Raw genomic sequence first — 27681 nt, forward strand, 5'->3', positions numbered from 1 at the left:
CTCTGCCCTTCCCCCACTCACGCTCTGTTTCTGTCTCTCAAGGGTGAATAAACATTAAAAACAATTTTTTTAAATTTTAAATTATAAACGTAAAATGGAACTTCATTTTACTGATTCAGGCACCGGACTGTCACCCCTTGTGTTTCAGCTTCCCAGGTCACAAACTTTGAGGTTGATCAGTCTGTTTTTGAAATCCCGGAATCTTATCACGTTCAAGACAATGGCAGAAATGTGCATTTACAAGACGAAGATTACGAGATAATGCAGTTTGCCATCCAGCAGAGTTTACTGGAGTCCAGCAGGAGCCAGGTGCCTTTATCAGAACAAATGGCAGGGAAGGGGAGGTTTCCAGTTTTAGCTAACTCAGAAGACTCACCCTACATAACGAGTTTGGTGTAGTCACGGTATTTACAGAGATATTTTCTGCACCTGGTCTTCCACAAAAGCATCTTACATGACACCATCTGCACAGCCCCCGTCAGGAGCATTCACAGGATGTCTCCTGATAGACTTTCCTTCCAGGTTCACCCATGCAGCCAATAACCATGTATTTGTCAGATGGAGTGTGCTAAGTTTCTAGTACTGAAACTGTAAGTCCATGCCAGTTCACATCATTGTACTTTTTCTGGAATATCGTCCATGTGTTGGTAGGTCTCATAAGACTGCATGTGGATTTAAATCCCAGCTTTCTTCCCATGGCAGACCAGTCACACTGTTGTGGCCGCTCAGTAAGTGTGTGATGAAAACAGTGGCTGGTTCTTTGTTAAATTTTGTTTTTTGCTCAAATGTTTTATTGCATTGTAAGGGGCATAATCCCAAACTCTGGCAGAGTGCCTAGCTAAGGGTGGAGCTAAGGATAGGGCAGACCAGCATGAGAACACTTGCCCTCTGTCTTTTCAGGTGAGTCTTTCCCCAGGTCTCCTCGCCCAACATCAGTCCTTCCATCCCGACAGTGTGGTCCCCTCGCCCAACATCAAGTCCTTCCATCCCTGCCCCCCCGTGGCTCTCCTTGACACTGCTGGGGTCCGGACTGCTTCTGTTTCCACCACCTTTTGGCGTGTCCTGGGCTCCGGGAGCCTGTCTGTCTGTTGGTTTGTTTGTTTCCTTCCATCATTCGTCCAGCATGTTTGCAGAGTGGAAATTCCGTGGTGAAGCGGCCCCAGCCCCCGCACTCACAGGTCGGCTAAGCTTTGAGAGGGGCACCCTCTCAACGCTCCAGTGTCCAAGCTCAGATTTTTGGCATTCTGGTTTTATTCTGGAGACTCAGAGACTGGGCAGTGTGAGCCCTACCCACGTCCATTTCCCATGGCTCCATTCTTAGAACCATTCAGTTGCTGCTGGGCCAAGGACCACACCCACGGCCAGCATATTCCCTTTGTGAGGCCTCCTGGGAGAAGACTCAGTGCCTGGACATCACGGTCAGTCCAGTACGCTCTCCTTCCCCTCAAATAGTGAGCTTATTTTCCCCCCTAATGCCTGCATAAACCTTTGTTGAGCATAAATTTTGCAAAGGGGAGTAGCCAGAGTCAAAGATGACAAATATTGAATTAGGTAGTGTCACCTTGCTTAAAGGAGTTGTCTGCTTTGTTCATTTAAACTTTGCCCAGAGCTGTTCTGATAGACTGTTTTGTGTCAAGTATGAGAGGCTGTGGTGTTCATCACAGCAGCATACCATATACCACCTGACAGTTAGGTGTCGTTTTTGAGATGACCCAAGTCCCTGTTCGTTTTTCGCACAGTGCCACCAATAATGGGCATGTCAACATTTCCAGTTTTGTTCTTGCCACTTCCATTTCCTAATCGGTACGACACCTGTTCCTTCTAGGAGGTATTCATGTCCATCACATTTGTTTTTTGTAGGAACTTTCAGGACCAGCTTCGAATGGAGGGATCAACCAGACATATGCCTATGACGCCCAGTTTGAGAGGTGACTGGCATGACTCTTAGTGATTACACCCAGGTGGACATAGGCACTTGGTGCCAGCATCCTGCCTGGCAGGAGAGACTTGAGAGTTGGCTCTTCTGCTTCTTCTTGTGGCAGTTGCTCGCTAAAGTAGTTCTAAACGCTTGGTAGCCTTGTTTCCAGGAACCGTTGATAGAGTTGTTTGTGGACTAGTCCCAGGCCAGTGCCATTGGCAGAAAGGTGCCTAGTTAATGGCTTTTTGATCGGTCTGATCTTCTACAAAGAATGTATGATTACACAGGGTCTGAGAAACCCTCCGTGGGAAGTTTATACGATTTTAAAAATGATGAGGCTTTGGGGAACAGCTACAGACACAAGTAGATTATCTTTTTAAAGGAGGGGGTGGTAGACACTGGAAACCTTTATTCTGTAAGTATTTTCACATACTCCAGGCAGAAACGAAAGCCTGTTGAAGAACTTGGGTTTTGCTTTAAGAGATCAAGTGCCATTCCTCACCCCATCACTTAGTAGCTGGGTGATCTCGGGCAGGTTTCTTTACCTCTCTGCGCCTTGGGCTTCTCCCCTGTCCACGGCACCCACGCCTCCAGGGTTCTGTGGGATTGAATGGCACGGTGCACGTGCAGTGCCGATCAGGTCCCTGGCGTGGGGTCCTCTCGGTGAGCGGTCAACTGTAGATGCTGCTGCTGATCGGTCTTCCTCCCCCTCTTCCTTCTACCGCAGGGCCATCCAGGAGAGCCTCCTCACCAGCACAGAAGGCCTGTGCCCTGGTGCTATGAGCGAGACAAGCCGTTTTGACAGCGACTTGCAGCTGGCCATGGAGCTCTCTGCCAAAGAGCTGGAGGAGCGGGAGCTCCGGCTGCGGGAGGAGGAGGCGGAGCTCCAGCAGGTCTTACAGCTGTCTCTGACTGACAAATAGACCTTTGTGCCCACGGCCGCGCCCAGCGGAGGTTCTGGGCTGCACGCGAGCTGCGCGCCAGTGCTGCGTCACCAGTGCCCCGGGGCTGAGGGCCTGCGCCTCGCAGCCTCGCACGTATGTGGCAGACAGCAGCTGCCCTTTCTTTACTCAGAGGTGCAAGACCAGGGGCTCCCGGGCCCACCCACGACCCTCCCCCTGGAAAGGGGCTGGGGACCGGCAGGCCCCATCTCCAGGCTAAGGGGAGGAGAGCATCGTCACTTTCCATTAGCTGTATTGGCTTGCAGGTCACGTTTTTACTACCAGCTTTAGACAAAAACCCCAATCCCCGCGAGTTTGTAGATTACTTTTTACCAAGGAGTGATAACAAAACAAGTTATTGCAGAGTCAGGGTGCTTTTATATATGAGAGCAGCAGCCTTTTTAGAGCGTGGTTTATGAGAATTTATGAGACGCTTCTTTACAGTTCACCAAAGAAATGGATAATCTGTGCCGATCTACTCTTTTGTTTTTACCTTTATACAGGGTTTCTAGGACACTATCACTGTTCCTCCTCCTTCTCCACCTTCGTCCATTCCTTCCACCCCCAGCTAAAGTTAAAGAGGAGACATGTACAGGACAGGTTTTAGATTAGGGCTATTTGCATCACATTAGGATATACAAATGACCACGGATGTTGCCTTAGCCTTAAAAATTACCAATAGTTTCAAACCACCTCACTCCACTTACTGAGGGGTCTGAGTTGAATTTATAAAGGCGGTTCCTTTGAGAGCAGGATCTTCCAGGCTAAATCCAAGGCAGCTAATCCAAGGAGCAGCTAGGAGAGCCTGAGGCTTGTTGTTGAATGGGGCAGGCTGGCCAACACAGCGGGACAGCCCAGAACCAAAACCAGGTGTGTTCCACACCCTCCCTCGTGAAAGATTTCCACGTCGAGGCCTAGGACGGCCCCCCCGCGGGCCTGGGCTCACTACAGAGGAAGGGGTAGACTTGCAGTTAGAAGAGTAGCTCTGTGTTCCAAAGGGAAAATGATGACTCCGCATCGCTTTTTAGAGTTCAAGTCAGCATCTTTCTGGATAAATATATTTTTTAACAGAATCTTTTTATTATTTTTAAAAGATATAAAAACAACTCCTCCCATCAGTAGCAATACAAGGTTATACATTTTAACCAGATTTTTCTCAGGCCTCTTTTGGATACCTTTAGTAGTTAACGATTTTATCTGACCCTTCTGTAAATAACCATCGCACAACACAACGGAAGAAGCCAGGGGAACAGAGATGAGGGCACCGTCCCTCTGGCCCGCCTCTTCGTCCCCACAGGCTGCACTGAAATGCCCTGGTAGACAACAGCCCCCTTCGTTCTGCATCTATTTCCTATCTGTTGCGCTCCTTTAGGGATCGGAAGGGAGACATAGACTACTGCTAGAGTGAACGTCTGTATCCTACAGTGAGCGTTGCCAGTAAAACGTTCTTAGCCACAAAGAACCGTGCTTTTGATTCCACATAACCATCTGCCTTGTCTGTCACGGTCCGGCCAAGATTCTTTGCACACAAGGCCAGTGTACTGCAGTGTCACATTCGTTTCAAAGACCCAGCTTGGCACTCCCGTTCACCTAGCGTTTTCCCTGCGTGAAGACGCTTCTTGGGAATAGCTGCAGTTAGGCCACGTCGTTTACTCACTGCGGTGAATCATCAGTAATTTCCGTGTTTGCATTCCATTGTTGTGCTTCCTGAGGTCCTGGGCTCCCCAGGAAGTCAGTTAAAAAGGGACTGAGCGTGTGTCCACCGTTGCAGCGTGTTTCATTTACGTGTCCACTCTCGTAAAATGCAAATAAAGATTGCTTCCCAAGAGGGTGCTCGTACGATATCCTAGACCGCCTTGGCGTCTTTTTTTTCCTTTTCACACGGTTTCTCTGGTCGCTCCCACTTCCTGTTACGTACGTGACCGGAGCACGAGGATGCCTTGCGATACTCAAGAGTATGTGACAAAGGTGACCTGCCCCTCCCAGCCTTCCCGCCCGGGTCGTACGGTCCACACACCGAGTTCTACTCATTTCAGAAGTAAACTAAAAAGCCAGCTGGTGCCGGGGCTGCTGCCAGACCCCAGTCCGCCTGCCGGAGATGGCCGGCCCTCGAGGAGCGCGGGGAGCCAGGCTGACATCAGATCACTCATGTGACCGAATGAATCCGCTCTCCCCTCTGAAGCTGAAATGCTTCATGAGGCTGTCCTCACAAGTTGAGGTGAGGGTGGGGGCTTCCAGGTTTATCCTACACCTAATTATGTTGCGATTAAAACAAAAAAAGGGCAGTGACCGGCAAAAAATGTTTGGGTTCCAGAAACGAGGCCTTGGTGTTTCCCAGAAGATGTGAAGGAGCTGCTCTGCTTTTGGGGGTAAAATAACACTGAGCTGGGGGGGGGAGGGGTTGTGGGGGTAGGGACACCATGAAGAAAACTTAGTCGTCAGTCATGAGAGGCAGTAGCTGGATTATTTAATTAAAAGACTAACGGTTTCTTTACCTTTAGGTTCATTAAAGCTTAGGGGGCCCGGCCGAGCAACTTCTGCACGTAAGACAGTGCTAGGAGCTAAGTACAACAAAGTGCTCGACACTCTGTGCCCGGAGCACGCGTAACGTGAGGGATCTGTTGAGGAAGCTAAGTGTGTACATGACACCAGGGGACAGGGACTTGCCAAACCACCACTTTCCTGCTGAACGTGGAAGACCTCAAAGACAAAGTGCATGACAGCAGCCCCACGGGACTATGTGCAGTGCCGTGAAGGGCTTCAGAATCCACACGAGGCCTGTGCCTGGAAATGTGTGGGTTTAAGATTGAGGTCCAGCTGGAAAAAATGTAATACACTCCTAAGTCTTCCAGAGTCCCTAAATCCCGAGCAGCGCTTGCAGATTTAGTAATCTCCATTTTAAAGGAAGTTGAGATGAGGGGCGCCTGGGTGGCTCAGTTAAGCGTCTGACTTCGGCTCAGGTCATCATCTCACGGTTCATGGGTTCGAGCTCTGCATCGGGCTCTGTGCTGACAGCTCAGAGCTGGAGACTGCTTTGAATTCTGTGTCTCCTCTCTCTCTCTCTCAAAAATAAACAAACGTTAAAATTTTTTTTTAAATAAAATTACTGTTTACTAAGAGATCATTTTTATGATTGGTATAAAGGAAGTGAACGTTGCTCATCTGGGTATACGGTAGGTATTCAGGGCACTGTTCAGTTTGGGAGGTCTGGGCTACCTCCCCACCCTGTATAACCAGAGATGAAGGTAAAATAATTCCATGTAAAGGACTAGTGGTCAGTCTCTCGTGCATGAATGTTTTGGGTAAAATTCACTCTCCCCCAGAATTGAAATTTGTATCCTTACTCTGTAATAAGCCTCTTGCGATAAAGATTACCCTCTAACTTTAGCTTGCAGTCTCATACTGAACAGATGGTAATGTTGGAATGAAGGTGTAGGCTAGGTTTGGGTTTGTATGTGGAAGAACTATTGCAAGATTGTTTCAGAAAACCGGAACATGATCCTACTGTAACCTGCCTAGGGATCACTGAACAAACAAACAGCAGGTTACAAGGTTTATGGGCCTACCAAGTTCTTTTTTTGTTTGTTTAATTTTATTTATTTAGAGACAGAATGTGCAAGCAGGGAAGGGGTAGAAAGAGGGAGAGACAGAATCCCAAGCAGGCTCTGCGTCACCAGTGCAGTGCCCAATGTGGGGCTCAAACCCACGAACCGTGAGATCATGACTGGAGCCAAGATCAAGAGTCGGATGCTTAACCAACGGAGCCACCCAGGCACCCTGGGCCTACCAAGTTTTTACTGTTTCCCTTTAAAATCCAAAAAATTGTTACACATTTTTAGGCAGCATGTCAAAACGGCGCTCCAGATGAGGTGGGGGTGTGCACTTCTGGGACTTAACTGTCAATGCCAGTCTCAAAATCCCACCTACTCCTCCCCACTGCAGTCAGTCAATAACCACGGTCTTTTATAGGACAGGCCAAAGGTGGTGACCCCTCCTTATTTATATTGGTTTCACAGCATTTGATCTTCACCACAATTACGAAATATAAAGTGTGTACACATCACTTTACAGATGAAAAAACCAAGGCTCTAGGGAAGTTAAGCCTGTCTGTAATTAGAGCTGGGACAAGAATCCAGGTCTTCTGACCCCTAACCCAGCCTGAGAGATTACTTACGGCCCAGTCTTCTGAAATAATACCTTGGCTTGGGGCAGCTGTCTTATTTTACACATAAACTTAAAATTCAACTTCACAGTGCTTCCCTGAGTAGATCGGATTCAAATGCACACCAGCATTTTAGACGCTTGGGAAATAATTACTAGGAGTAAAACGGCATGTTAAGGTTTACTTTAATTGACACTTTGCTCAACAGTGAACATTCAATGGCTCAATGTCAGGGTTACAAACAAAATCCTTAAGTCAAACAGTTACAGTATCCCACGTTAGTTATTTCACATTTAGTGCAGATTAAAAAAAAATCAGTGCTGTGACTGAAGTACAAGGTAAGCATTTCAATTCAATAAAAAAATTAAACTTAGCACCCTTAAAATAAATACTGATAACCACTTTGTATCATTTCAATAGGAAAAAAAATCCAGTCTAACAGTGCAAAATAGCAGCGTTTTCGAGGTTGAAATTAAATCTGTGCAAACACACACCCACCTGCCACTTTGCCTCCTACAATGAACACACGCTTCTGTTGGTTGAGAACCTCCTCACCCTGGGCTAAAAAGAGTTCCTGCTGAGTTTCTTTTAGGTTCCAAATCTGCAAAGCTGCCACAAGTTTTAGGCCACCACCTAGAAAGACTTAAGTGCAGCCCAAGGGAGATCAATGTGTTTCGGTGGGATGGAGCTCTTTTTCAGATAGACCAACCAGTAACGTTTCCAGTCTAACTCAGAACCTTCCAGCCGAAGGTGCGTGTGGTCACAGGCCTACGTGATGTGACCCTGACCTGAACGGGGGCATTTGAGTGCAGAGTCGATGCAGTATGAGGAGTGACGGCCTAAGTTCCCCACAGCTGACACTGCTCTGCAACCGGAACATTCCAGGCCAACTCAGTGTGATTAAAAACATACGCGATTCTTAACCCCACTGTGACCAAACGGTTCTTCTAAGAAGGGAATGTCTACGTGTTAAGTCTACTTCTAATGAGTATTTTCAAACATTCAGTCCTTCCCAGTGTGGTTTTAACACTGCTCACGTAGTTACTGTCTTCTCATCTCTACAGGAAACCTGGAGCTTCAGGTCTTCCTTGTAACAAGTGTAAGTGCAGCCAGGTACAAAAAGAAACACTGAGAAGCAGACCCAATTATTTGCATTACAGTGTTAGGAAAAAATAACTGCCAGTTGTTTTTTCTAAATCATTTCACATTTGACAACAGTCCAGACTGAAGGTCATCTCCAAGCAGGAAGGTTCTGATTCCAACTTCTCCAATGACCCACGTGCAACACAATTTATTCTTTTCTCAAATACTCGTGGAAGAACTGGTTTGCTCGGCTGTCACCGACGCCGAATGGGTTTATAGACACAAAATGCCAGCAGGATCACGGTCACCAGCAGGATGCTGAAAATGGTTCCCATCAACACTGCAAAAGGAAGACAGGTTACCTCCTAGCGGCAGCTCCAGTTTCTGTTGCTCATCCGTTCACGGACGATGATTTATCAAATGCCACTCAGTGCCAGGCACTGCGCCGGGTGTGTGGGAGACAGACACAAACAGATTCTCTCTTGGGATGTTTCCACGTATGTGGGAGAGAAAACGTAAATAAGAGCATCTCACGTGGCTTGAAGGAATGCAATAGTGACGGGTAGAGGCTGGGTAACAGCAGGGAGGGAGGTGGAGAGAGGACCTGAGAAGGTGACACACAAATGGGAGACCACGATGAAGGAAGGAGCTGGCCGCCCAAAGACCTGTAGGGAGAGCACTGCGGCCCCGAGGGCCAGCAACGGAAAGCCCTGAGGGCCACACAAGGCCCAGAAAGCGAATGAATGGAATGAGGCAAGCATGGCTGAAGGGAAAGGAAGGCAGGCAGGAAATGAAGTGAGAGGAAGGCTGGAGCCAGTTCACGCAGGGCTTTGCAGACCATGAAGGCAACATGGGATTTAAGATGACTTTGAGGACCTTACGTAAAGAATGACATGATCTGGTTCAGTAGGGAAAACAGATCCCTCTGGCTGCTATACAGAGAACCATCTGATTATAGGGCACAAGAACAGAAGCAGAGAGCCCAACCACATTTTTAAGTTTAAAAAAATTTTAATGTTTATTTATTTTTAACAGAGACAGACAGAGCACGAGCAGGGGACGGGCAGACAGAGAGGGAGACACAGAATCCAAAGCAGGCTTCAGGCTCTGAGCTGCCAGCACAGAGCCCAACATGGGGCTCAAACTCAGGAACCATGAGATCATGACCTGAAGTCAGATACTTAACCGACTAAGCCACCCAGGTGCCCCTCATTTTTTTTTAACGTTTATTTAGTTTTGAGAGAGACAGCATGAGTGGGGAAGGCGCAAAGAGAGAGGGGGACAGAAGTTCTGAAGCAGGCTCAGTGCTGACAGCAGAGAGCCCAATGTGGGGCTCGAAATCACAAACTGTGAGATCATGACCTGAGCTGAAGTTGACGCTTAACCGACTAAGCCACCCAGGTGCCCAACTACGTTAAAGTCATTCATAAAAACTGAGATGAAAAAAAAAAGAGTGAAGCATGTCAATCTCTAGATGAGTCTTGACAAAGGCCTTCTGAGCCAAGAAGCAATGAACTAAGTTCACAAACCTATTATATTTTGGAGAGCAAATTTCACATCTAAAATCTCCAGGAGCTCCAGTGAGAAATAGGGCCTCCAACTCATCACTTCGGTTGAGCCCCGGTACAGTACTAGACATAAGAACCAGGGCTTTAAACTAACATAACCCAGGGCACCTGGGTGGCTCAGTCGGTTAAGTGGCTGACTCTTGATTTCGGCTCAGGTCACGATCTCACGGTTTGTCCTGTGTCGGGCTCCGTGCTGACGATGCAGAGTCTGCTTGGGATTCTCTCTCTCTCCCCCTCTCTCTGCCTCTCCATCATGCTCTTGCTCTCTCTCAAAAATAAATAAAGAAAAATTTAAAAAATAATTAACGTAACCAGCAACCCAGCGAAAAGAAAGGGCAATCCCATTTGTGTGACGACCTCAGAGCTCTTTGGAGAGTTCAAAATGTTACCCTCACCAAGCAAGTACATTTGTTTTTAAATACGTGGGCCCATGCCAGGCTCCAGTTGGAGCCCAACCATGGCTGTTCTCCACTGTGGCTACTGAAAAAATAAGATTTGACCACAGTTTTATTTAAGTCCATAATGTGGGGGTATTTGTGATCCCTACAAAAATGCCCCAACACTGAACCCAGTTATTATTTAAAAGCTGACTCCTCTCTCTCCATATATATATATATATATATATATATATATATATATATATATATATATATGGGGGGAAGGGGAAGAAAAGACACAGGTGACAAAGACAACCTACAACTTATACAAGCTAAAAGTCGTATCTCAAAAACAGGCCTCGTTACCTAAATACCTGCCCTTATTTTCAAAGTCTTGAATTCCATGAATTTGACTGAAACTGAACCTAGGTTGCCTTATTCTATTTGAACCATTTTCTTACATTTTACATTTTGGAAGCGCTCTGGACAAAAAAAACAAACTCCCAAAGCAGGAACGCAGGTGACTGGAAGTGGAGAATGGAATCTCAAAACTGTTTTAAAATAATGAATTGTTAGCTACACAATATCCGTTTGGACAGCGATCCATTTGGGGCCTGACAAATTCTATTCTTCATCTTTTTACCTCTCTCACACTTTGCACATGGTATTAGCTGCCTGAACGGCAGGTGCAGGCAGAACCTAAGACTATTTAGGTCCTTCCTTACGGTTACTTCCCATTGGTCAGCTTCATTTCCTACATCTATCAAACGTGGCAAATAAAACCCACCCCACCAGGGTTGTTGAAACCTACCTATGGTAACCTATGAAAAGCACTCAGCAACAGTGTGGACATATAACATGCATATTATAATTGAAAGCCATTATTATGTCCTGAATAGGCAACATAGCACAGTGGTCAAGAATTCAGGGTTTGGGGTCAGACTGGGTTCCCAGACTGGGAATCCCAATGTAGATCATAGACAGGCTGTGTGATCTTAACGTAAGTTATACAATCTCTCTGTGTTTGTTCCCTCCTCTGAAAAGATGGGAGACAAAAATACCCACTGCACAGGACTGTTAGGGAAGTGTTTCTCAAACCATCTGTGGTAATGAACTAGATTTTATAACTTTTAGCCTGTCCCAGGTCATTACTATGTGCATGACTAATTAGCAGCTCCCTCTGCCTGCAAAGCATTACAGTCCAGGGACACCTGGGACTGGTCTCTACTTGCTTGCAACAATGTTGAAACAATGTCAAATTTTTAAATTTCTAAAGCTTAATTTCTGTAGTCCTCTCTTTGCAGATAAGTGGTTTGGGGACCCACTGGTCTGCAGACCACTCTATGAACAGTATTGTTCTACAGCATTGCTTCTCAACCAGGGGGATTTGGCCTCCAGTAGACATCTGGTAATGTCCAGAGATATTCTGATTATCCTCATTAGGAGCCAGGTGTGCAACTGGCATCTAGTGGGTAAAGGCTGGGGATGCCACTCAACGTCTTCTTTTTTTTAATGTTGTTTAATTTTTAATATTTTTAAGTTTATTTTGAGACAGAGAGAGTGAACAAGATAGCAAGTGTGCAAGTGGGGGAGGGGCTGAGAGAGGGGGGTGGAAACAGAGGATCCCAGGCAGGTTCTGCACTGTCAGCACAGAGCCCTACGTGGGGCTCGAACTCGTGAACCATGAGATCATGACCTGAGCCAAAGTCAGATGTTTAACTGACTGAGCCACCCAGGCGCCCCTAATGGTGCTCAGGACAGTGGGCCTCGCCTCCCCCAAACCCCACCAAAAACCATCTGGTCCAAAATATCAGTAGTACCCAGGTGGAGAAACTCTGTTCTAAAGGATTAAGCCACAGAGCACGTGGAACCCACTCAGGAGAGTGCTAGGTACACGGTAAGTGGTCATACATGTATTCAATATGAGTTCATGAGGAGTCAAGATAACCCAAAATGATTCTCTGTGGCATAGAGATACAGATGTATCAATGAGGTACAGTGGGAAAGGAAGGACTTTGACTTTGGCAGAAGTCGGCCAAGCTTTAAGCTTCAGGACCCCTTTCAAAGCCAGCCAGCCACATGTATGTATGTATGTATGTGTGTGTGTATGTGTCTTTTAGAGCTCCTCCCAAAAGGTAGGTTTTCAAGCTCCACAAAACCGAGGTTCTAGTACAAGTTTCTCCTGCTCTCTGAAGGTAGTGTGCCTATGAAATCTTTAGTAAGCAGAAATGGTGGGAAAGGAAAAAGCAATTACGGTTAATTTACACGGAATCACGTCTGAGCTTCCCAGACCCCCAAACAACCTGTCTTAGGCTTTTCCGATACCTTAAGACACATTTCAAAGCTATAACGGCTTGATGCTAAGATGCTGAGTGTAGCTCCAGGGAAGGAGTTTGGTGGTGCCACTCTCGCTGCTCGGAGGTGTGCACTGCAGAAAACCTGCCCAACGCTATTTCCACTTTTTGCCTTTAATCCTCTTCGGGTTTCTTTAGGTTAGCGAAAACAGGTACTAATTTGGGTCTTTTCTTCAGCTTTTCTTCTGCTTTTCTCGAAAAGCAGAGGGGGGATACACTGTCTTCCAATACCACTATTCTAGCTGTGTAAACGTAGGCAATTAACTTCATCTCTTTGAATTTCACTTTGATCCGTAAAACAGGGCTGCACTCCTCCTTACCTTTCTCATTAAGTCACCCTTGCTGTCTAGCCTGGGCCCGCGCAGCCAGAGAAGTGGGGGCTCGACTCCCAGGTCATTCATGCAACCAGCACACAGGGAGAGCCCACTGGGTACCAGCCTCGACGCGGAGCTTCGGAAAAGAGCTGCACCTTCACACCCCGCCCCCGCCGCCCGCCAGCCCGCGGTCGCTCACCCAGGTTCTGCCCACGCAGCACGGCATACGGCCTGCTCCGCTCCGGCGGCTCCACGGGGCTCGGGGCCTCCGCCTGCCCCGCCAGGAGGCTGCCCAGGCCGAAGCACAGCCACCGCCACACACGAAGCAGCATCTTCCCAGGCTCGAAGCGGCGGAGAGCTCACTTCCGCCGAAAGCCTCGCCTCAGTCCCCGCCCGCGCGCCTCCTTCCGCCGCTGCTTCCGCCCAGCCGGCGCACGCCGTTACCAGGGTAACCATAAATCCGTGGCCCAGTGTAACCCTGTCGCTAGTGGTTCCTACGGGATTAGCATTCCGTCTTGGCGAGCGTTTCCGCCCGGGGCCAATTTTTAGCGGAATCACCGGTCCGTCTGGGGCAACGTCCACCTCGATCACCGTTCCGCTGTGACCAACGTTCCCCTTTTTGTGAGCTCCACGCGGGTCTCTTTACGTAGGAGTCTGCTGCGTCCATTTTGGGTCTATCGAAGGTTTTTTGGTTTGTTTTGTTTTTTGTTCCTTCGTTTGTTTTAACGAATCTGTGCATTTTCTTTTTCGATCTTCGCCACAGGCCCAAGAAATAGACACTGTGTTGCCATCTGACAAATGCCACCTTCTCAAGAAGCCCTTACCTGGACATCCTTTTCCAAAATTGCAACTCTCCCACTCTCTCAACATACACTCTCCCTCCCCTTGTTCCCTCTCTCTCCCGCATCCCTCTTAACTCATCCCCATTTACATTAATGCGTTCAATGTACATTTTATTATTTTCTGAGTACCTGCTATCCCTCCTAGAATGTCAGGTCCCTGAAGGCAGAGATTTCATTCTTGCTCGCTGCTCTGTCCCAGAGCCTAGACTAGTAACATAGTACGTTCTGTGAATGCTTGCTGAATAAATGGGGAAACAGAGCTTAGTTAAGTGCTTGGCTTTGTAAGTGGCAGAGCTAGACTTTGACCCATATATAGTTCTGAATCTGGAGGCTTTACCACTGCAGGCACTGCCTGGCCTCATTTTTAAGGCTTGATTTGCAGTTTACCGTTGTTTACCTCACAATGCAAAGAGATGGAAAAGCATTCTGTCAACTCTCTGTAGTCCTATCATGTGAAAATTAATAAAGAGAAACCTTGTTAAAACGGACTTAGCATGCTAGAAGGGGAAGCATCTAGCTTCTAGAAAGGGAGAGGCACACCACTTAATGTCACTTATAGGAAGAACTGTCAGTTACAGACCCAACAGAAGAATCCTCCAGAGGAAAGAATCATCAATTCCAGGCCCCAGTAGGAAAAGATGTACATTGCATCTCCTACAATAAATTGACTACCCCATGCAACCCAGACAATGAGAAACTGTCATTGCCCTGAATTCTTGCTTTCTCCAATGGACTTTCCTTCAAAACAACCCCTCCCAACTTTGTTCCTCTTGGCCATAACTTTCTCTCCTTTGTTTGTTGGACTTGTCTATAGCTTGCATAGCTTGCCATAGCTTGCATATCCTGAATTTCAATTCTCTTTTAATCCCAAATAAACTCATTTTTGCTGGTAAAATATCTGATTATTTTTTTCTTAAGCTTAACAATCCAAACTCAGGAGATCCCAAAGGGGAGTGTCTTCATTTATTAAACAAAACAAAACAAAACAAAACAAAACAAAACAAACAATAATAGGTGCCCCTCACTCGCCTGACCTCATAGCTTTCACGTTAGTTAAAAAGACAGATATAATGGGGCACCTGGGTGGCTCAGTCGGTTAAGCGTCTAACTTCAGCTCAGGTCACGATCTCGCGGTCCATGAGTTCCAGCCCCGCGTCCAGCTCTGGGCTGGTGGCTCAGAGCCTGGAGCCTGCTTCTGATTCTGTGTCTCCCTCTCTCTCTGCCCCTCCCCCGTTCATGCTCTGTCTCTCTCTGTCTCAAAAATAAATAAACACTAAAAAAATTTTTTTTAAAAAGACAGATATTCACCAATCACACGGAGGTTTATATAATTCAAAATTGTGACAGATACCATAAGAAGAAAAAGGAAATAATGACAATAATAATAACAACAATTTTGAGTTTAGGCATCAGCTAAGTGTATTGCCTGTAGACTGGTAGATTTCCTTTGTAGATATCTGCCCTGGGAACTGCTGGAATGTAGGGCATGCAACAAATCTCTGCCTGAAAGAAGGAAGGAAAAAGCTTCTCTTTAGCCAAGATCAGGGACCTAACTCATTTTCTGTAAGGTCAATCAGCCCATCCTAATATCCATGGGTTCCTGATGTCTTTAAAAGTAGAAAGAGGTAGTACGGCATAGTGACAAGACTTTCAGTTTCTGTCTTGCTGACCACTAGATTACCTCTGTGGATCTCAGTGTCTGAGATAACAGGGATGATATATAAGAGAGTTTGCTTCTGAGTTGCTAGAGGACTGAATGAGATAATACATGCAACTGACATCATACATTATAAGTGATTGAGATGTTGACTGTTACTATTCTCGAAAATACGTCTTGGAAAAGTGGGTTTAAAATGGACCCTGGGGCGCCTGGGTGGCTCAGTTGGTGAAGTATCTGACTCTTGGTTTCAGCTCAGGTCATGATCTCACGGTTATATAGACACAGAGGTTGACAGCACAGAACCTGCTTCGGATTCTCTCTCTCTCCCTCTCTCTGTCCCTTTCCCACTCATACTTTCTCTCTCTCAAAATAAATAAATACACTTAAAAATTATTTAAAAAATTAAATGAACCCTGAAAGTCATTGTAGTCTAACAGTTTGTGGGTTATTGGATGCCTAGCTTCATCTTTCTTGGCTGCCTATCATTTAACCATTTCAATTTGAACTTACACTCCCTTCAAAAAAAGAATGAGAAAACCAAGAGAATAAGCAATTGTTTAATGAGAATATATTGTGTGTAATTACGCCCCAGGCACTTTGACCTTCTTTTTGTTCCTGCATCAGGATTTTTACTGTTCCCTTTGCCTGTACTGCTCTTCCCTGAGATATGTGCACGGCAGGCAACTGTCCACCATTGTCTTCCGCCCAGATATGCGTTCCTCAGACTGCCCTTTCTGGAGCCCCCAACACAGCCTCCACACTCACTCTTCTTCAAGCCCATCTTCTCTTCTGTATAGTTGTCATCACTATCTTTTTTTTTTTTAATGTTTATTTATTTATTTTTGAAAGAGAGAGAGAGCGCACTATCAGGGGGAGGGGCAGTGAGAGAGGGAGACAGAATCTGAAACAGGCTCCAGGCTCTGAGCTGTTAGCACAGCGCCTGACACAGGGCTTGAACTCATGAACCACAAGATCAGCACCAGAGCTGAAGTCTGTCACTTAACCAACTGAGCTACCCAAATGCCCCAGTTGAATGTTGAGTAAGCAAAAAGGCGAGGGGAGGAAGAAAAACAATAAAAATATTGAAAATAGCCTGTTTTCTCCACTTAGTAACATTACATATATTTGTACAGTACTAAAACAGCAGACCATTTACAATTAAATGTAGTCATTTCTAATTCCAAATTCTCACACCCTTGACTTTCTGATGCTCGGCTCATTGTACTTTATACTCTGGTGATTTGTGAGCATCTTATTTCTCTAATGGGACTGCAAACTTCTTCCATCAGGGTTGTAGGACATTCAGTTAAATTTTAATTTCGTGTAAACAGTGAGTAACATTTAGTAAAAGTGCCACCCTGATATTGCATAGGATATCATATTAGTTGTTTACCTGCAACTCAAACGTAAGTGGGCCTCCTGTATTTTTATTTGCTAAATCTGACAACTCTACCTTCAGAGCACAATCTGAAACTCATTCATTTTTATACCTTTCCTTCCCAACTTCCTAACATGGTGTGCTTTGCACACAGTAGGTGCTCAGTAAATGCATGTATAATGAATACTTGCGTGATCATAGACTGTAGTATTAATCTGTGATGTCCAAGTCCCTACGGTTTAGGTAATACATTTCCATTTATAGTTTTTTCCCCCATAGAAACATAAACAAAAGCAAAAATGGCAAAGTTTTGGGACTTGCCAATAATCAATCAATCAGCTAATTAATTAGTATTGTGGTTAAAGATACATAATATTTATCATTTTTACCATTCATAAATGTACAATTCAGTGGCATTACATTAAATACATTAATAATGTTGTATAACCATCACCACTATTTATATCCAAAACTTGTTCATCATCCTCCACTAAAACTCTCTACCCATTAGACAATAACTCTCCCTTCTCCCCTCCCCAGTCACTGATAACCTCTATTCTGTTACCAGTAACAGAATAACCTGTACTGTTTTTAAATTCCAGGTAACCTCTACTTTCTGTTCCTATGAATTTAACTATACTGGGTACCTCATGTAAGTGGGATCATCTAATATTTGTCCTTCTGTGTCTGGCTTATTTCACTAAGCATAATGTTTTCAAGGTCCATTCATATGATCACATATTTCAAAATTTCATTCCTTTTTGTGGCTGAATAATATTGTCATATATATTTCTTTTTTTTTTTAAGTTTTCTTTATTTAAGTAATCTCTACACCCAATATGGGACTCAGATTCATGACCCCAAGATCAAGAGTCACGTGCTGTTCTGACTGAGCCAGCCAGGTACCCCTCCAGTATATATACCATTATATATATTTCCATCTATCTATCTGTCTATCTATCGATATCTTGTGTATCCATTCATTCATTGTTGGACACTTGGGTTGTTTACACCTTTTGGCTATTGTGAATAATTTTATTATGAACATTATTATACAAATACATGTTTAAGTTCCTGCTTTCTATTCTTTTGGATATATATACCTAGGAATGCGATTGCTGGATCATATGATTAGTTCTACATTTAGCCTTTTGAGAAACTGCCAAACCGTTTTCCATAAGAGCTACATCGCTTTATATTCCCCTCACAAATGCAGGAGGGTTCCAATTTCTCCACATCATTGCCAACACTTGCTATTTTCTGGGTTTTTTTAAATTACATAAAAAATTATATCTACCCTAGTAGGTATAAAGTGGTATATCGTTGTGGTTTTGATTTGCATTGAGAGGCACAAGTTTGTCAAAAATTTACATTTATTTTGAAATGTATTTATTTATTTTGAAATTCCAGTGTAATTAACATACAGTGTTGTATTAGTTTCAGTGTATAATATAACAATTCAACAATCCTATACATTACTCAGTGCTCATCACAGTAAGAGTACTCTTAATCCCCTTCACCTATTCACTCATCACCCCACCCACCTTTCCTCTGGTGCCCACCAGTTTGTTCCCTATATTTAAGAGTCTGGTGTTTTGCTTGTCTCTTTTTTTCTTTGTTCGTTTGTTTCGATTCACAAGTTCCACATATGAGTGAAACCATATGGTATTTGTCTTTCTCTGACTGGCTTATTTCATTTAGCATTATAGTCTTTAGATCCATCCATGGTGTTGCAAATGGCAAGATTTCATTCTTTCTTATGGCTGAGTAATTTTCCATCATATGTATATATATAAATATATATATATTTATCTCCATCATATATATATGTGTATATATATAATTTTCCATCATATATATATGAATATGTACCACATCTTCTTTATCCATTCATCAACCAATGGACATTTGGGCTGCTTCTATAGCTTGGCTACTGTAAATAACACTGCAATAAACATAGGGGTGCATGTATCTAATTCAAAAAGATACATGCACCCCTATGTTCATTGCAGCGTTATTTACAACAGCCAAGATAGGGAAGGTGCCAGTTTTAACTTAGGAAAGGAGTGTTTCGTGACATGGTTTAGGAAGATACTTTGGTGGCCTTTTTGGTTATGAAAGGCAAAGCCCAGATGATGGTCTGGAATGGAGAACTGAAGACAAAAGAAGCTAAATTGCTTCAACAGTAAAATCATCTTAATTTCTCATTTTCACCCGACACCTGAAATATACATGGTGGAGGCCCTGAGATGAAAGCATGATACAGATGGGAGAATGGCTGGGTTGGGAGGAAGCCAACCCCAGTCTTCTGGCATCAGAAGGCTCACAAGATGGACGGTTGGTGCTATCTGGTATTTGGGCGTCTCTGGTTTCCTGTGATGGGCTCCAAAACCACCCTCTGCCCAAAACTTTAGTCCACCTGGGCTGCTATGACAAAATACTATACACTATGGAGTTTATAAACAACAAAAATTATTGCTCACGGTTCCGGAGGCTGGAAAAGTACAAGATCAAGGCAGTGTTGTTACTGAACCAAAATTTGGCTGCCCATCACTCGAAAGATCATCATTCATTGTTGCTCAAGAGATGAGTTTTGACTGGAAAGGAGTTTGAGGTTTATTCAGGAAGCCGGCAACCAGGTGAGAGGGTGGACTCCTGTCCAAAAGCCAACTTCTGCCTGGCCCAGGCATTTTTATTTTTTTAAGTAGGCTCCACACCCAGCATGGAGCTCAACGCAGGACTTGAACTCACAACCCTGAGATCAAGACCTGGGCTGAGATTAACTGAGCTACCCAAGCACCCCATGGCCCACGCATTTTTAAAGGGGTTTAACCAGGACACCTGGGTGGCTCAGTCAGTTGAGCGTCTGACTCCTGATCTCTGCTCAGGTCATGATCTGGTGGTTTGTGGGTTCAAGCCCCGTGTTGGGCTCTGTGCTGACAGCGCAGAGCCTGCTTGAGATTCTCTCTCTCCCTCTCTCTCTGCTACCCTTCCCCCCAACTTGCTGTTTCTCTTTCTCTCTCAAAATAAATAATCTTTAAAAAGATTAAAAAGGGGGCTAGGGTAGTTAATAACCAAAGGGAGTGCAGGGGCCTGCAACATTTCTTCATCACATACAGACTCGATGCCAGCTACAAATGTTATTTCAGTGCTTGGGGTTTGAGCCAGGGGGTCTCATTCTTCTTTCATAATGTGCATGAGTATTCTGTTCTTTGTGCAAAGGAGGGCACAGGCTACAGGTAGACATTTGTGTGACCTAAACAAAAGAAAAATATTTTGCTAAAAAAAATTGCCAGGCTAATCAGACAGGCGAGGTGGCTTCAAACAGACTTGCTGGCCTCTGTGGCCTAGGCAAGTTCTGATACTTCACTCCTCAAGGCCAGTGGCCTGCAAATCTCAAAGCATGTAAATTGGTTCTGTTACAGATCAAAGGCCTTAGGTTAGCAAGTAAGGAGTGTGTTCACTTGAAGCAAGTTAACCCTTAAGACCCGCTGGAATGCTGCTATAGCATCATGGTCATTATCGCATGAGACACGTTTTCCTGTTCACAGCTGGTGCCTTCTTACTTTGTCGTGGTAGAAGGGGCAAGGTAGCTTTATGGGATGTCTTCTATAATCCCATTTGTGAGGGCTCCACCTTCATGACCTAATCACCTCCCAAGGCCCCACCTCCTGATACCATCACATTGGGGACTAGGATTTCAACATATGAATTTAGGGGTACACAAGCATTCAGGTCATAGCGGGGGGGCATTTGGGGAATAAGGGGCGGTTGAGTCCATGTTTGGGGTGACTCAGGCTAAAGATATGACTACAGCCTTAGGAGTGTTGAGGAAATCACGCAGGGTAACAGGAAAGCATACGGGAGAAGTTCTGAGCAAGAAGTGAACATCAGGAGACTCACTGGAGCTGTTGAAAAAGGCTCAGGACATCCCATGGTGTTGATAAAATGAATTCTGGTTTTGCCTGCCCAGCATCTATTCCCCTTCTTCCAGTTATAGCAGGTGCCCTGTGGGGAACCACCCATCCTACCAGGCTTATGGGGCAATACATCTCCTACATGGCCACACCGGTGAACACGTGACCCAGATGTGACCAGTCAGCATCATCCGTCCCTCTGGCTACAGTGATTGGTTCCCAATCCTGAGCATGTGACTCTGAGCTAGCCCAATGGGAATTACAGCCAAGCCGGTTTTTGTGTTTTGTTTTGTTTTGTTTTGTTTCGCCTGAGTTACTAACCGCCACTTTGGGCATCTGTTGTTGGGATGATGAAGCCAACACGCAAGAAAAGAGAGATCTGAGATGATCGTGTGACATGGTGGAAGTATGATGACAACTGTGCCTCCAGCCGGGACTCCTGGGCTAGAGTTTGCAGTCACTGCAAAATTCATGTAGAGTCCTTCAGTCACTTAAGCCAATCAATTTCATTTTTTTTGCTTTAGCTTATTTGTTGAGTTGGGTGGCTGTGACTGTCACCCAAAAGGATCCTGACATGGTGGGCCCTGGAGAAGCCCGAGTTGAAGAAGTACTCCAGTTATCTTAGCAAAGGGAATGGCTGGCTGGACTGTTGACCTGTCGCATCGGCTGAAGCAGGACACAACCGTCTGTGCTCCCATCTCCTCCCTCCGACATCGGCAGTTCATCTCAGCGCACGTTGTCCTGAAACAGGAATCCCGATATGGCCTTCGTGTCCTTTTTGACTATTTTTCTTACTGGGGCATTGAAGATTACAGTTTGAAAAATGTTAAAACTCTAGCAGAAGTGGAGTGTCAGATGATGACAGGGGACTGGCGTCCAAAAAAGTTATGTATTTAAAATACAGCTGTAAAATGTACATTTGCAGCTACATTTGGAGCAGAAAAAAGCAAGGGCCTTCTTCGGTACAGCTTGCCCCTTTTGTTGTTAATGAAGGTTGCCTTTTTAAAAATTTCCTTAAACAGGATCATGTGTATGCTCTTGTGTCCTGAGACAGGGTGAAATTTACTTCTGCGAACAATCTCATTTTATGTATCTTTATTTTTTAAATTTATTTTATTTTAATTTATTTAATATTTTTTATTTTTTATTTATATTTAATAATTTATTTAATTTTAATTTATTTTATTTATATTTTGAGAGAAAGAGAGAGCGTGAGCAACCAGGGGAGGGGCAGAGAGAGAGAGGGAGGAAGAGAATCCCGACCGGGCTCTGCACTGTCAGCCCGAATGTCAGGCTCAAACTCACAAACCGTGAGATAATGACCTGAGCTGAAATCAAGAGTTGGACGCTTAACCGAGCCACCCAGGTGCCCTGCCAACAGTCTCATTTTAAAACCATCAACTCCAGCAGCTTTTGTCCTTTGTCAGTTTGAGTACAACCTACTTTGAGCACTTCTAAAGTTACATATTTTGTTTGTTTGATGACACCAAGTCACAATTGTATTTCAGAGACTTATGCTCCTGGCCAGGGAGTTTTCTGTGCAAATGAACCTTCTTTTTTTCCCATAATTATTCTGCTTCAAAGTTGGTGTTAAGAGTCAGGAATTAACTCCAACAAGTAAACCATTTGAAATCTGTCACCAGACACTTATTTTCAACCAGCAGGAAGCAAATGTGAGTTCATTTGCCTCATTCTCTATGTTTGGCAGTTTGTGTGGAAAGGCTCTTGCCTAGGGAGAGGGCAGAGAGTGGGGGAAGGGTGTTTGAAGAAATTACCCTGATATTTACATTTGCTGGATGCTCAATATTTCCTCAGGGGCTGTGGCAAGTGCTTGTCTTTTCCTCAAGACCATAATGTATCGACTTTCCCCCTGAACTGGGGACTGAAGGATATACCTAACTCTAGAAGGAGTTAAAGGAGACATTTGCAATGCAACAGAACTGACAAACCATTGCGTCACCCTTAGATTATGTGACTTGAAGCCACAGTTTTTTCTCTGTGCATTCTAGGGTCTGGAAAGCCACCACAACTCCATCATTTTCCTTACCATATGCTTCTGACTTTCCTTTTGGAAAGTCTGTTTATTTTCCTCTCTCTGTACCCTGAACTGCCCCAAGCCAAAAGTAGAATGGGGTGGTTACAAGCATAGAGTCTTGAGCCAAAACGCTTGGGGTCAAGTTTTCACTTCTTTCTAGCTATGTAACTTAACCTCTGTAGGCCTCGGGTTCCTCTTCTGTAAAATGGGTGTGATAGCAGATATTCTGCCTTGTAGGGTGGTTGTAAGGGCTAAATGAGGTGACACTCATGCATGGCAAGTGTTGATCAGAACTGAAACTCACCGCTGGGTTAGCTGTAGGCTTATCCTCCACCCAGACTGTTAGGTCTGTTACAGTAAGGATGTGAATTTGCATGTATGTATGTTAGTCTGTATAAATGGTGACAAAGACTAAAAATGCCATGTGTCTCACATCTGCAGAGTTAGGCTTGGTGCAAGCCATGAAGGAGTCCGGTAATTTGGTAGAGTCAGTCCAAAGACCAAGAGGCCCTGCAGGGGTGCCTGGGTGGCTCAGTAGGTTAAGCCTCTGAGTCTTGATTTCATCTCAGGTCATGATCTCATGGTTAGTGGGATCGAGCCCTGCATCAGACCCATCCTGACAGTGCGGAAGCTGCTTGAGATTGTTTGTCTGTCTCTCTCTCCCTCTGCCCCTCCCCTACTTGTACTGTCTCTCAAAAATAAATAAATAAATTAATAAATAAACATTTAAAAAAAGAAAAGGCTCTGTCTGTTTGAAAGGCCTGGACATCTAGAGGGAGGGAGGGTCAGGATTAGAAGTGCAGTCATGGAGACCAGCCTGTTCTCTCTCCCTTACTCAGTCCTTCAGCTCAGGCCCCAAAGTATCTTTCTCCACTAGGGGGCGTCGACATCTGACTCAGGCTTTGAGCCTCAGTTTGGCTTCTCTGGCCTCAGACACGCATCCAGATGCTGGGGGTTAAGGACAGGGAAGATGGGCTAGTGAGGAGCTTTCTGTTGGAATTTACTAGTGAGAGAGACTGCCAGGTCACGCATTTTTATTTTGTATTCTTTCTATCCCAGTATCAAGACAATGATTAACTTGAAATCTTTCTTTTAGCAGATGTTTTTGAGCACTAGTATAAATCTGGAACTAGGTTGCCCATTATTCATTATCTTCTTTTTTCTGTTTTATTATAATGTATAATTGATATATATCCAGTGCAAATAATTGATCTAAATACAATGTTATATTAGTTTCAGGTGCACAACATATTGATTGGATCATTCTATACATTACTCTGTTGACCATGACGAGTGTAGTCACCGTACAATGTTATTAAAATATTATTGACCGGAGGTGCCTGAGTGGCTCAGTCGGTTAAGCATCCAACTCTTGATTTCAGCTCAGATCATGATCTCACGATTTGGGAGTTTGAGCCCCACACATGCTTGTGTCATTACAGATTGGATCGTCCACAGATATGATTCGAGCAGCGAGGATGCAGAACCCGCAGGGAGGGAACAGCCCTCAGGTGCATCAGGAAACGGTTCCCGGGAGCAGTCAGGTTATACTTGCAGCTTTGGAGACTGAGGAAGGGGGGGGGGGGTGTGAAATCAGAGAGAAAAGGAAATGTGTGTTCTTCTCGTATTTTAATGATGTAGGAATAAGAGCTGTCGTGTCTGTTGGCTTAGGGTGTACTGTTTTGAATCATCTTTTCTTGCTTTGTTATTTAAAGTTTCTCTTTCCCCCAAGACCGGCTCTTTTCTGCTCTGCCTCTGCCAAGCATCAAAGCCTCGGCGATGTTAGGCTCGCACGTCTTAGGAATCGAGCAGGGGCAGTTACTGGGTCGGGTTTGGTGCGACCTGTGACAGAGGCGGTCCGATGAGGCACTCTGTCACGCACGCTTGAACTGGAGACAAAGTGCTTCCGTGTGAGCCGGGCGCTGGGCACCCGGGGACCCTCTCCCTCTGCACCTTCAGGTCACGGAGCAGCACCTCCATGGGCCACCCGCAGCTTTGCCCGTGGGTGAAAGGGCGCTCCCGGGGTGGGCATCACAGAGAATGTTCCCTCTCGGCCTCCTTCCTGCGCGTGCTCCCGGGACCTTCTGCAGAAGCGAGGTGAGAGGTGCTCCCTGGAGCACATTTCTCTCCTCCTCTCCTCATCCAAATCCTGGGTCCCTGGACCAGAATAAATCCCGTACTTGCCTCCCTGTGAGAGAGACCTCTGTGCGGCTGTCCCGAGGCCCTCCCTCGTTGGCAGGAATTCTAGAGGCCTGTGTGAAGGCTTCCGGGCCGGCCGCACACACTGGCTCTCACAGCCCCGCTGAGCTGTCTCCTAGGACTGAACAGGCCCAGGACAGAGGCAGTGGGGCTGGGGTTCCTGCCCCTGTCACATCCCACTGCTCCAACCACACAGCAATGGGCCTGCTCCCCCCACCACGCTTATAGACCACACTGTGATCTTTCTTGTGCCTGCCCGGGCCCTCCCCTACTCCTCCCAGTGCTCAGGGCCAAGGCTGGCAGGCACAGGTGTTTCTGTGGCTGCACCTGTGGGTGTTTTCCCTTTGCTTCGCCTATAGACTGGGCCACTTTGGATAAATTACATTACCTCTAATGTCATGGTCACCCTCCCTAAGGGGCTCGGGGACCCATGTGGAGGACAAGATTGTGTGAACGTCCAGTGTCTCCCAAGTACCTAAGGTCGGAGCAGGCACAGGTCACATGATACGGGGAATTGGTGGTCACTCTCCACGGGCCCAGCACAACCATGAAGGTGCCCCTGGATTTGGCTGGATCGATTAGTTGATGGATTGACTGGTTAGGGAAGGTCGCAGTATACCCATGGTTGTGGTTCCACTGTCCCCATATTGGAGAAAACTACTAAGGTGGAGGCTGACCAGGAGACGGGAAATGGACAGGAATCAGGAGGCAGGAAGGAGGCCAGGTGGTCACCGGGGGAGGGAAATTGGGAGGCGGGCGGTGTCTTGCACACAAAGTGCTGGGGACAGTGACTGCCACTCGGAGGGATGGGGTGGCTCAGGCGCTGCTTCCTGGTCCCAGGTATGGAATCTGAGGGCTGGGAAGGACCTAGAGACCCTGGACCTGCTCCTCATCACATTGGAGAAAGGATCGGATCAGGGCTCCAGGGGGACTGCAGCCCTGAGGACAGAATTGCCATCTGGGGTTGGGGCAAATCCCGGGGGCAGCGGCCTGAGTTCTCACCTCACCCTGACCTCACCCTCCCTTCCCCAAGGCCACCCCATCACTGTCGCTGCCCTTGTGTGCGCAGAAGTCTGCTTTACAGATCCTGAGGATTAGGATGCAGACACCAGCCATCTGCATATAATTTACTTCCCACTTCCGGCTCTTTTCTATTTATTTCCTGCCCATAAATCTCCTGTGTGACTCTTCCCTGCTCTCTCTTTGGACGATTCTCATCCTGAAAGACCCGGTCCCATCCAGGCACAGGAGGTCCTCGCATCTCCAGTGTCTATACAATCTCCCCGCCACCCCCTCACCCACTTTCTCAGCAGCACCCTGGCTCCAGACCTGAGCTCTGCATGACTGAATCCTGCCGAGCAGCCTTGAGTGGTGGGCCAAGAGCAAGGCTGGAATGAGGAGGGCTGGGCCCACACTGCTGGAGGACCCCCCTGGAAGCCTGGGTCTGCCCTGGCAGACCCCCTCTTGGTGCTCTCCTGCCCCAGAGAGAGGGTGGGGGCCTCTGGAATCACATGACTGTCTTCTGCCTTACAGCTACCAAGGTCACACAATTTTAAAAAAATAATTATTCCATCAGGAATCTGGTTCCAGAAATCCTCCTGTCCTGGACTCAAGAGAATGAATCAAGAAAGAAGGGGCATGGTGTGGAACAGGAAGAGGAAATGGAGTGGAGAGAGTCAGGAGGAACGGCAGAAGGCAAGCAAGTGCCCCTCAGGGAACCTCAACCTCCAGGAGCACGCTGGGGTGGCTGTAAATGCGCATGACCTCTCGGGAGGGCACGAAGGTCATGGCCACTGCCACAAGTGAATGTACTGACAACATTTCCCAGGGAGTGGACACCCTACATTTGCTGGACCGAGGCCTCCACTGGCTGCTGAATTTGGGAGACAGGGCTGGAGGCACCTGCTGGGCCACCGTGTGCCGGACTGCAGGAGGAGCAGGTCACATTGTGTTCTTTGTGAAAAGTGTCCCTGGAGGGTTCAAGAACCCAGTTCTGCAGGACCCTATCCCGCCCAAACCTCTCAAGGTAAACAAGGAGCACTTCAGCCAATCAATATGGTGAGACAGTGCGGAGGTGGGCTTGACTTCTCCTAGTTCAGGCTCCAGGGGGAAGGGGGTGGAAGACAGAGGCCCAGAGCCTCCCTGTCAATCAAGTAGGGCAACTCCCCTGGCCCAGCTCGGCATCCTCAAGGGCACATAGCAGCCTGCCATCAAGTAGGGGCCATAGCAGCCTCCAATCCAGGCTGGGAGGTGCCCAAGATCAGGAGTCCCCTCAACCCCTGCAGAGTCTTGTGGACGACCTGGGTCACCTCATGGCACCATTTCTCAGGCTGGGATTCTATAGATTTTTCATACATACATATAAAAACCAAACAGAGCAGAAAAATTTGAAGGAAATTCAATGCAGTGCTAACTCGGAATATGTTAAGGAGTTAGGATTTCAAGTTACTGACATTTCTCTTTCCAATTTTGTAAATAAATAAAACAAACGTAACTTGTATTGTATTTTAAAAAACAGTGTCTTCTGTGACCTTACCCTGCTGGAATATGCTAACGACATATAATTCATGATATTAATATGAAGTGTACTGGCTGTGTTTTAATTGAAAGCCGTAGGCAAAGTTTGACAGGGTGTTGTTAGTAAGAAAGATTATGAGCGAGGAAAAGGGGGGAGAGTTTGACAGTCCACTGTGACTGTGCAGATGTCACGATGGGTTGTAGTGCACTCCATGTGGGGTTGGGGGGCAGGGTCACCACTCTCACCCTGTGCCGTTAGACCTCTTGCTCCTCACGGGGCCCAGAGGGGGAAACTTGTCCTTTTCCTCTTGTAATTCCTTACATTGTGTTCCCCAACTGGAGCTTTGCATAGAAAGGAGATTGCCTGCCTCCCCCTGGGATAGCGGTGAAGTGTTCCTTGCCCACAGGAAAGGGTC

The 27681-nt window shown here is 46.1% G+C and overlaps 2 protein-coding genes across 3 annotated transcripts in view; one reads left to right on the forward strand and one right to left on the reverse strand.

Moving 5' to 3' along the window:
- The window catches only part of ANKRD13A (ankyrin repeat domain 13A), a 33333-nt gene extending 28630 nt beyond the window's left edge, over positions 1-4703 (forward strand). The window contains exons 13-15 of one of the 2 annotated variants that reach the window (XM_060612544.3): positions 149-309; positions 1861-1928; positions 2646-4703. In XM_060612544.3, the coding sequence (XP_060468527.3) occupies positions 149-309; positions 1861-1928; positions 2646-2841 (425 nt within the window). In that variant the 3' untranslated portion in view covers positions 2842-4703. The other variant, XM_060612545.3, reaches the window with a different exon arrangement.
- A 2486-nt stretch (positions 4704-7189) lies between these two features.
- On the reverse strand, positions 7190-13127 carry CD3H12orf76 (chromosome D3 C12orf76 homolog). Its single transcript, XM_060612548.3, has 2 exons — positions 12917-13127; positions 7190-8444 (listed from the first exon to the last, which is right to left on the reverse strand). Exons 1-2 carry the CDS (start codon positions 13047-13049, stop codon positions 8359-8361), a joined length of 219 nt encoding a protein of 72 aa, XP_060468531.1. The 5' UTR covers positions 13050-13127; the 3' UTR covers positions 7190-8358.
- Between the last annotated feature and the right edge of the window lie 14554 nt (positions 13128-27681).

This window comes from Panthera onca, chromosome D3, assembly GCF_046562875.1.
Source record: "Panthera onca isolate mPanOnc1 chromosome D3, mPanOnc1 haplotype 2, whole genome shotgun sequence".
In the NCBI taxonomy this organism is placed as follows: domain Eukaryota; kingdom Metazoa; phylum Chordata; class Mammalia; order Carnivora; family Felidae; genus Panthera; species Panthera onca.

Bases quoted from the DNA above. Each gene is read 5' to 3' on its own strand.
- CD3H12orf76 (XM_060612548.3), bottom strand. From the start codon at position 13,049: ATGCTGCTTCGTGTGTGGCGGTGGCTGTGCTTCGGCCTGGGCAGCCTC. The intron at 8,445-12,916 runs GTGAGCGACCGC...TTCCTTTTGCAG, and splicing joins GCTGCGTGGGCAGAACCTGG to TGTTGATGGGAACCATTTTC.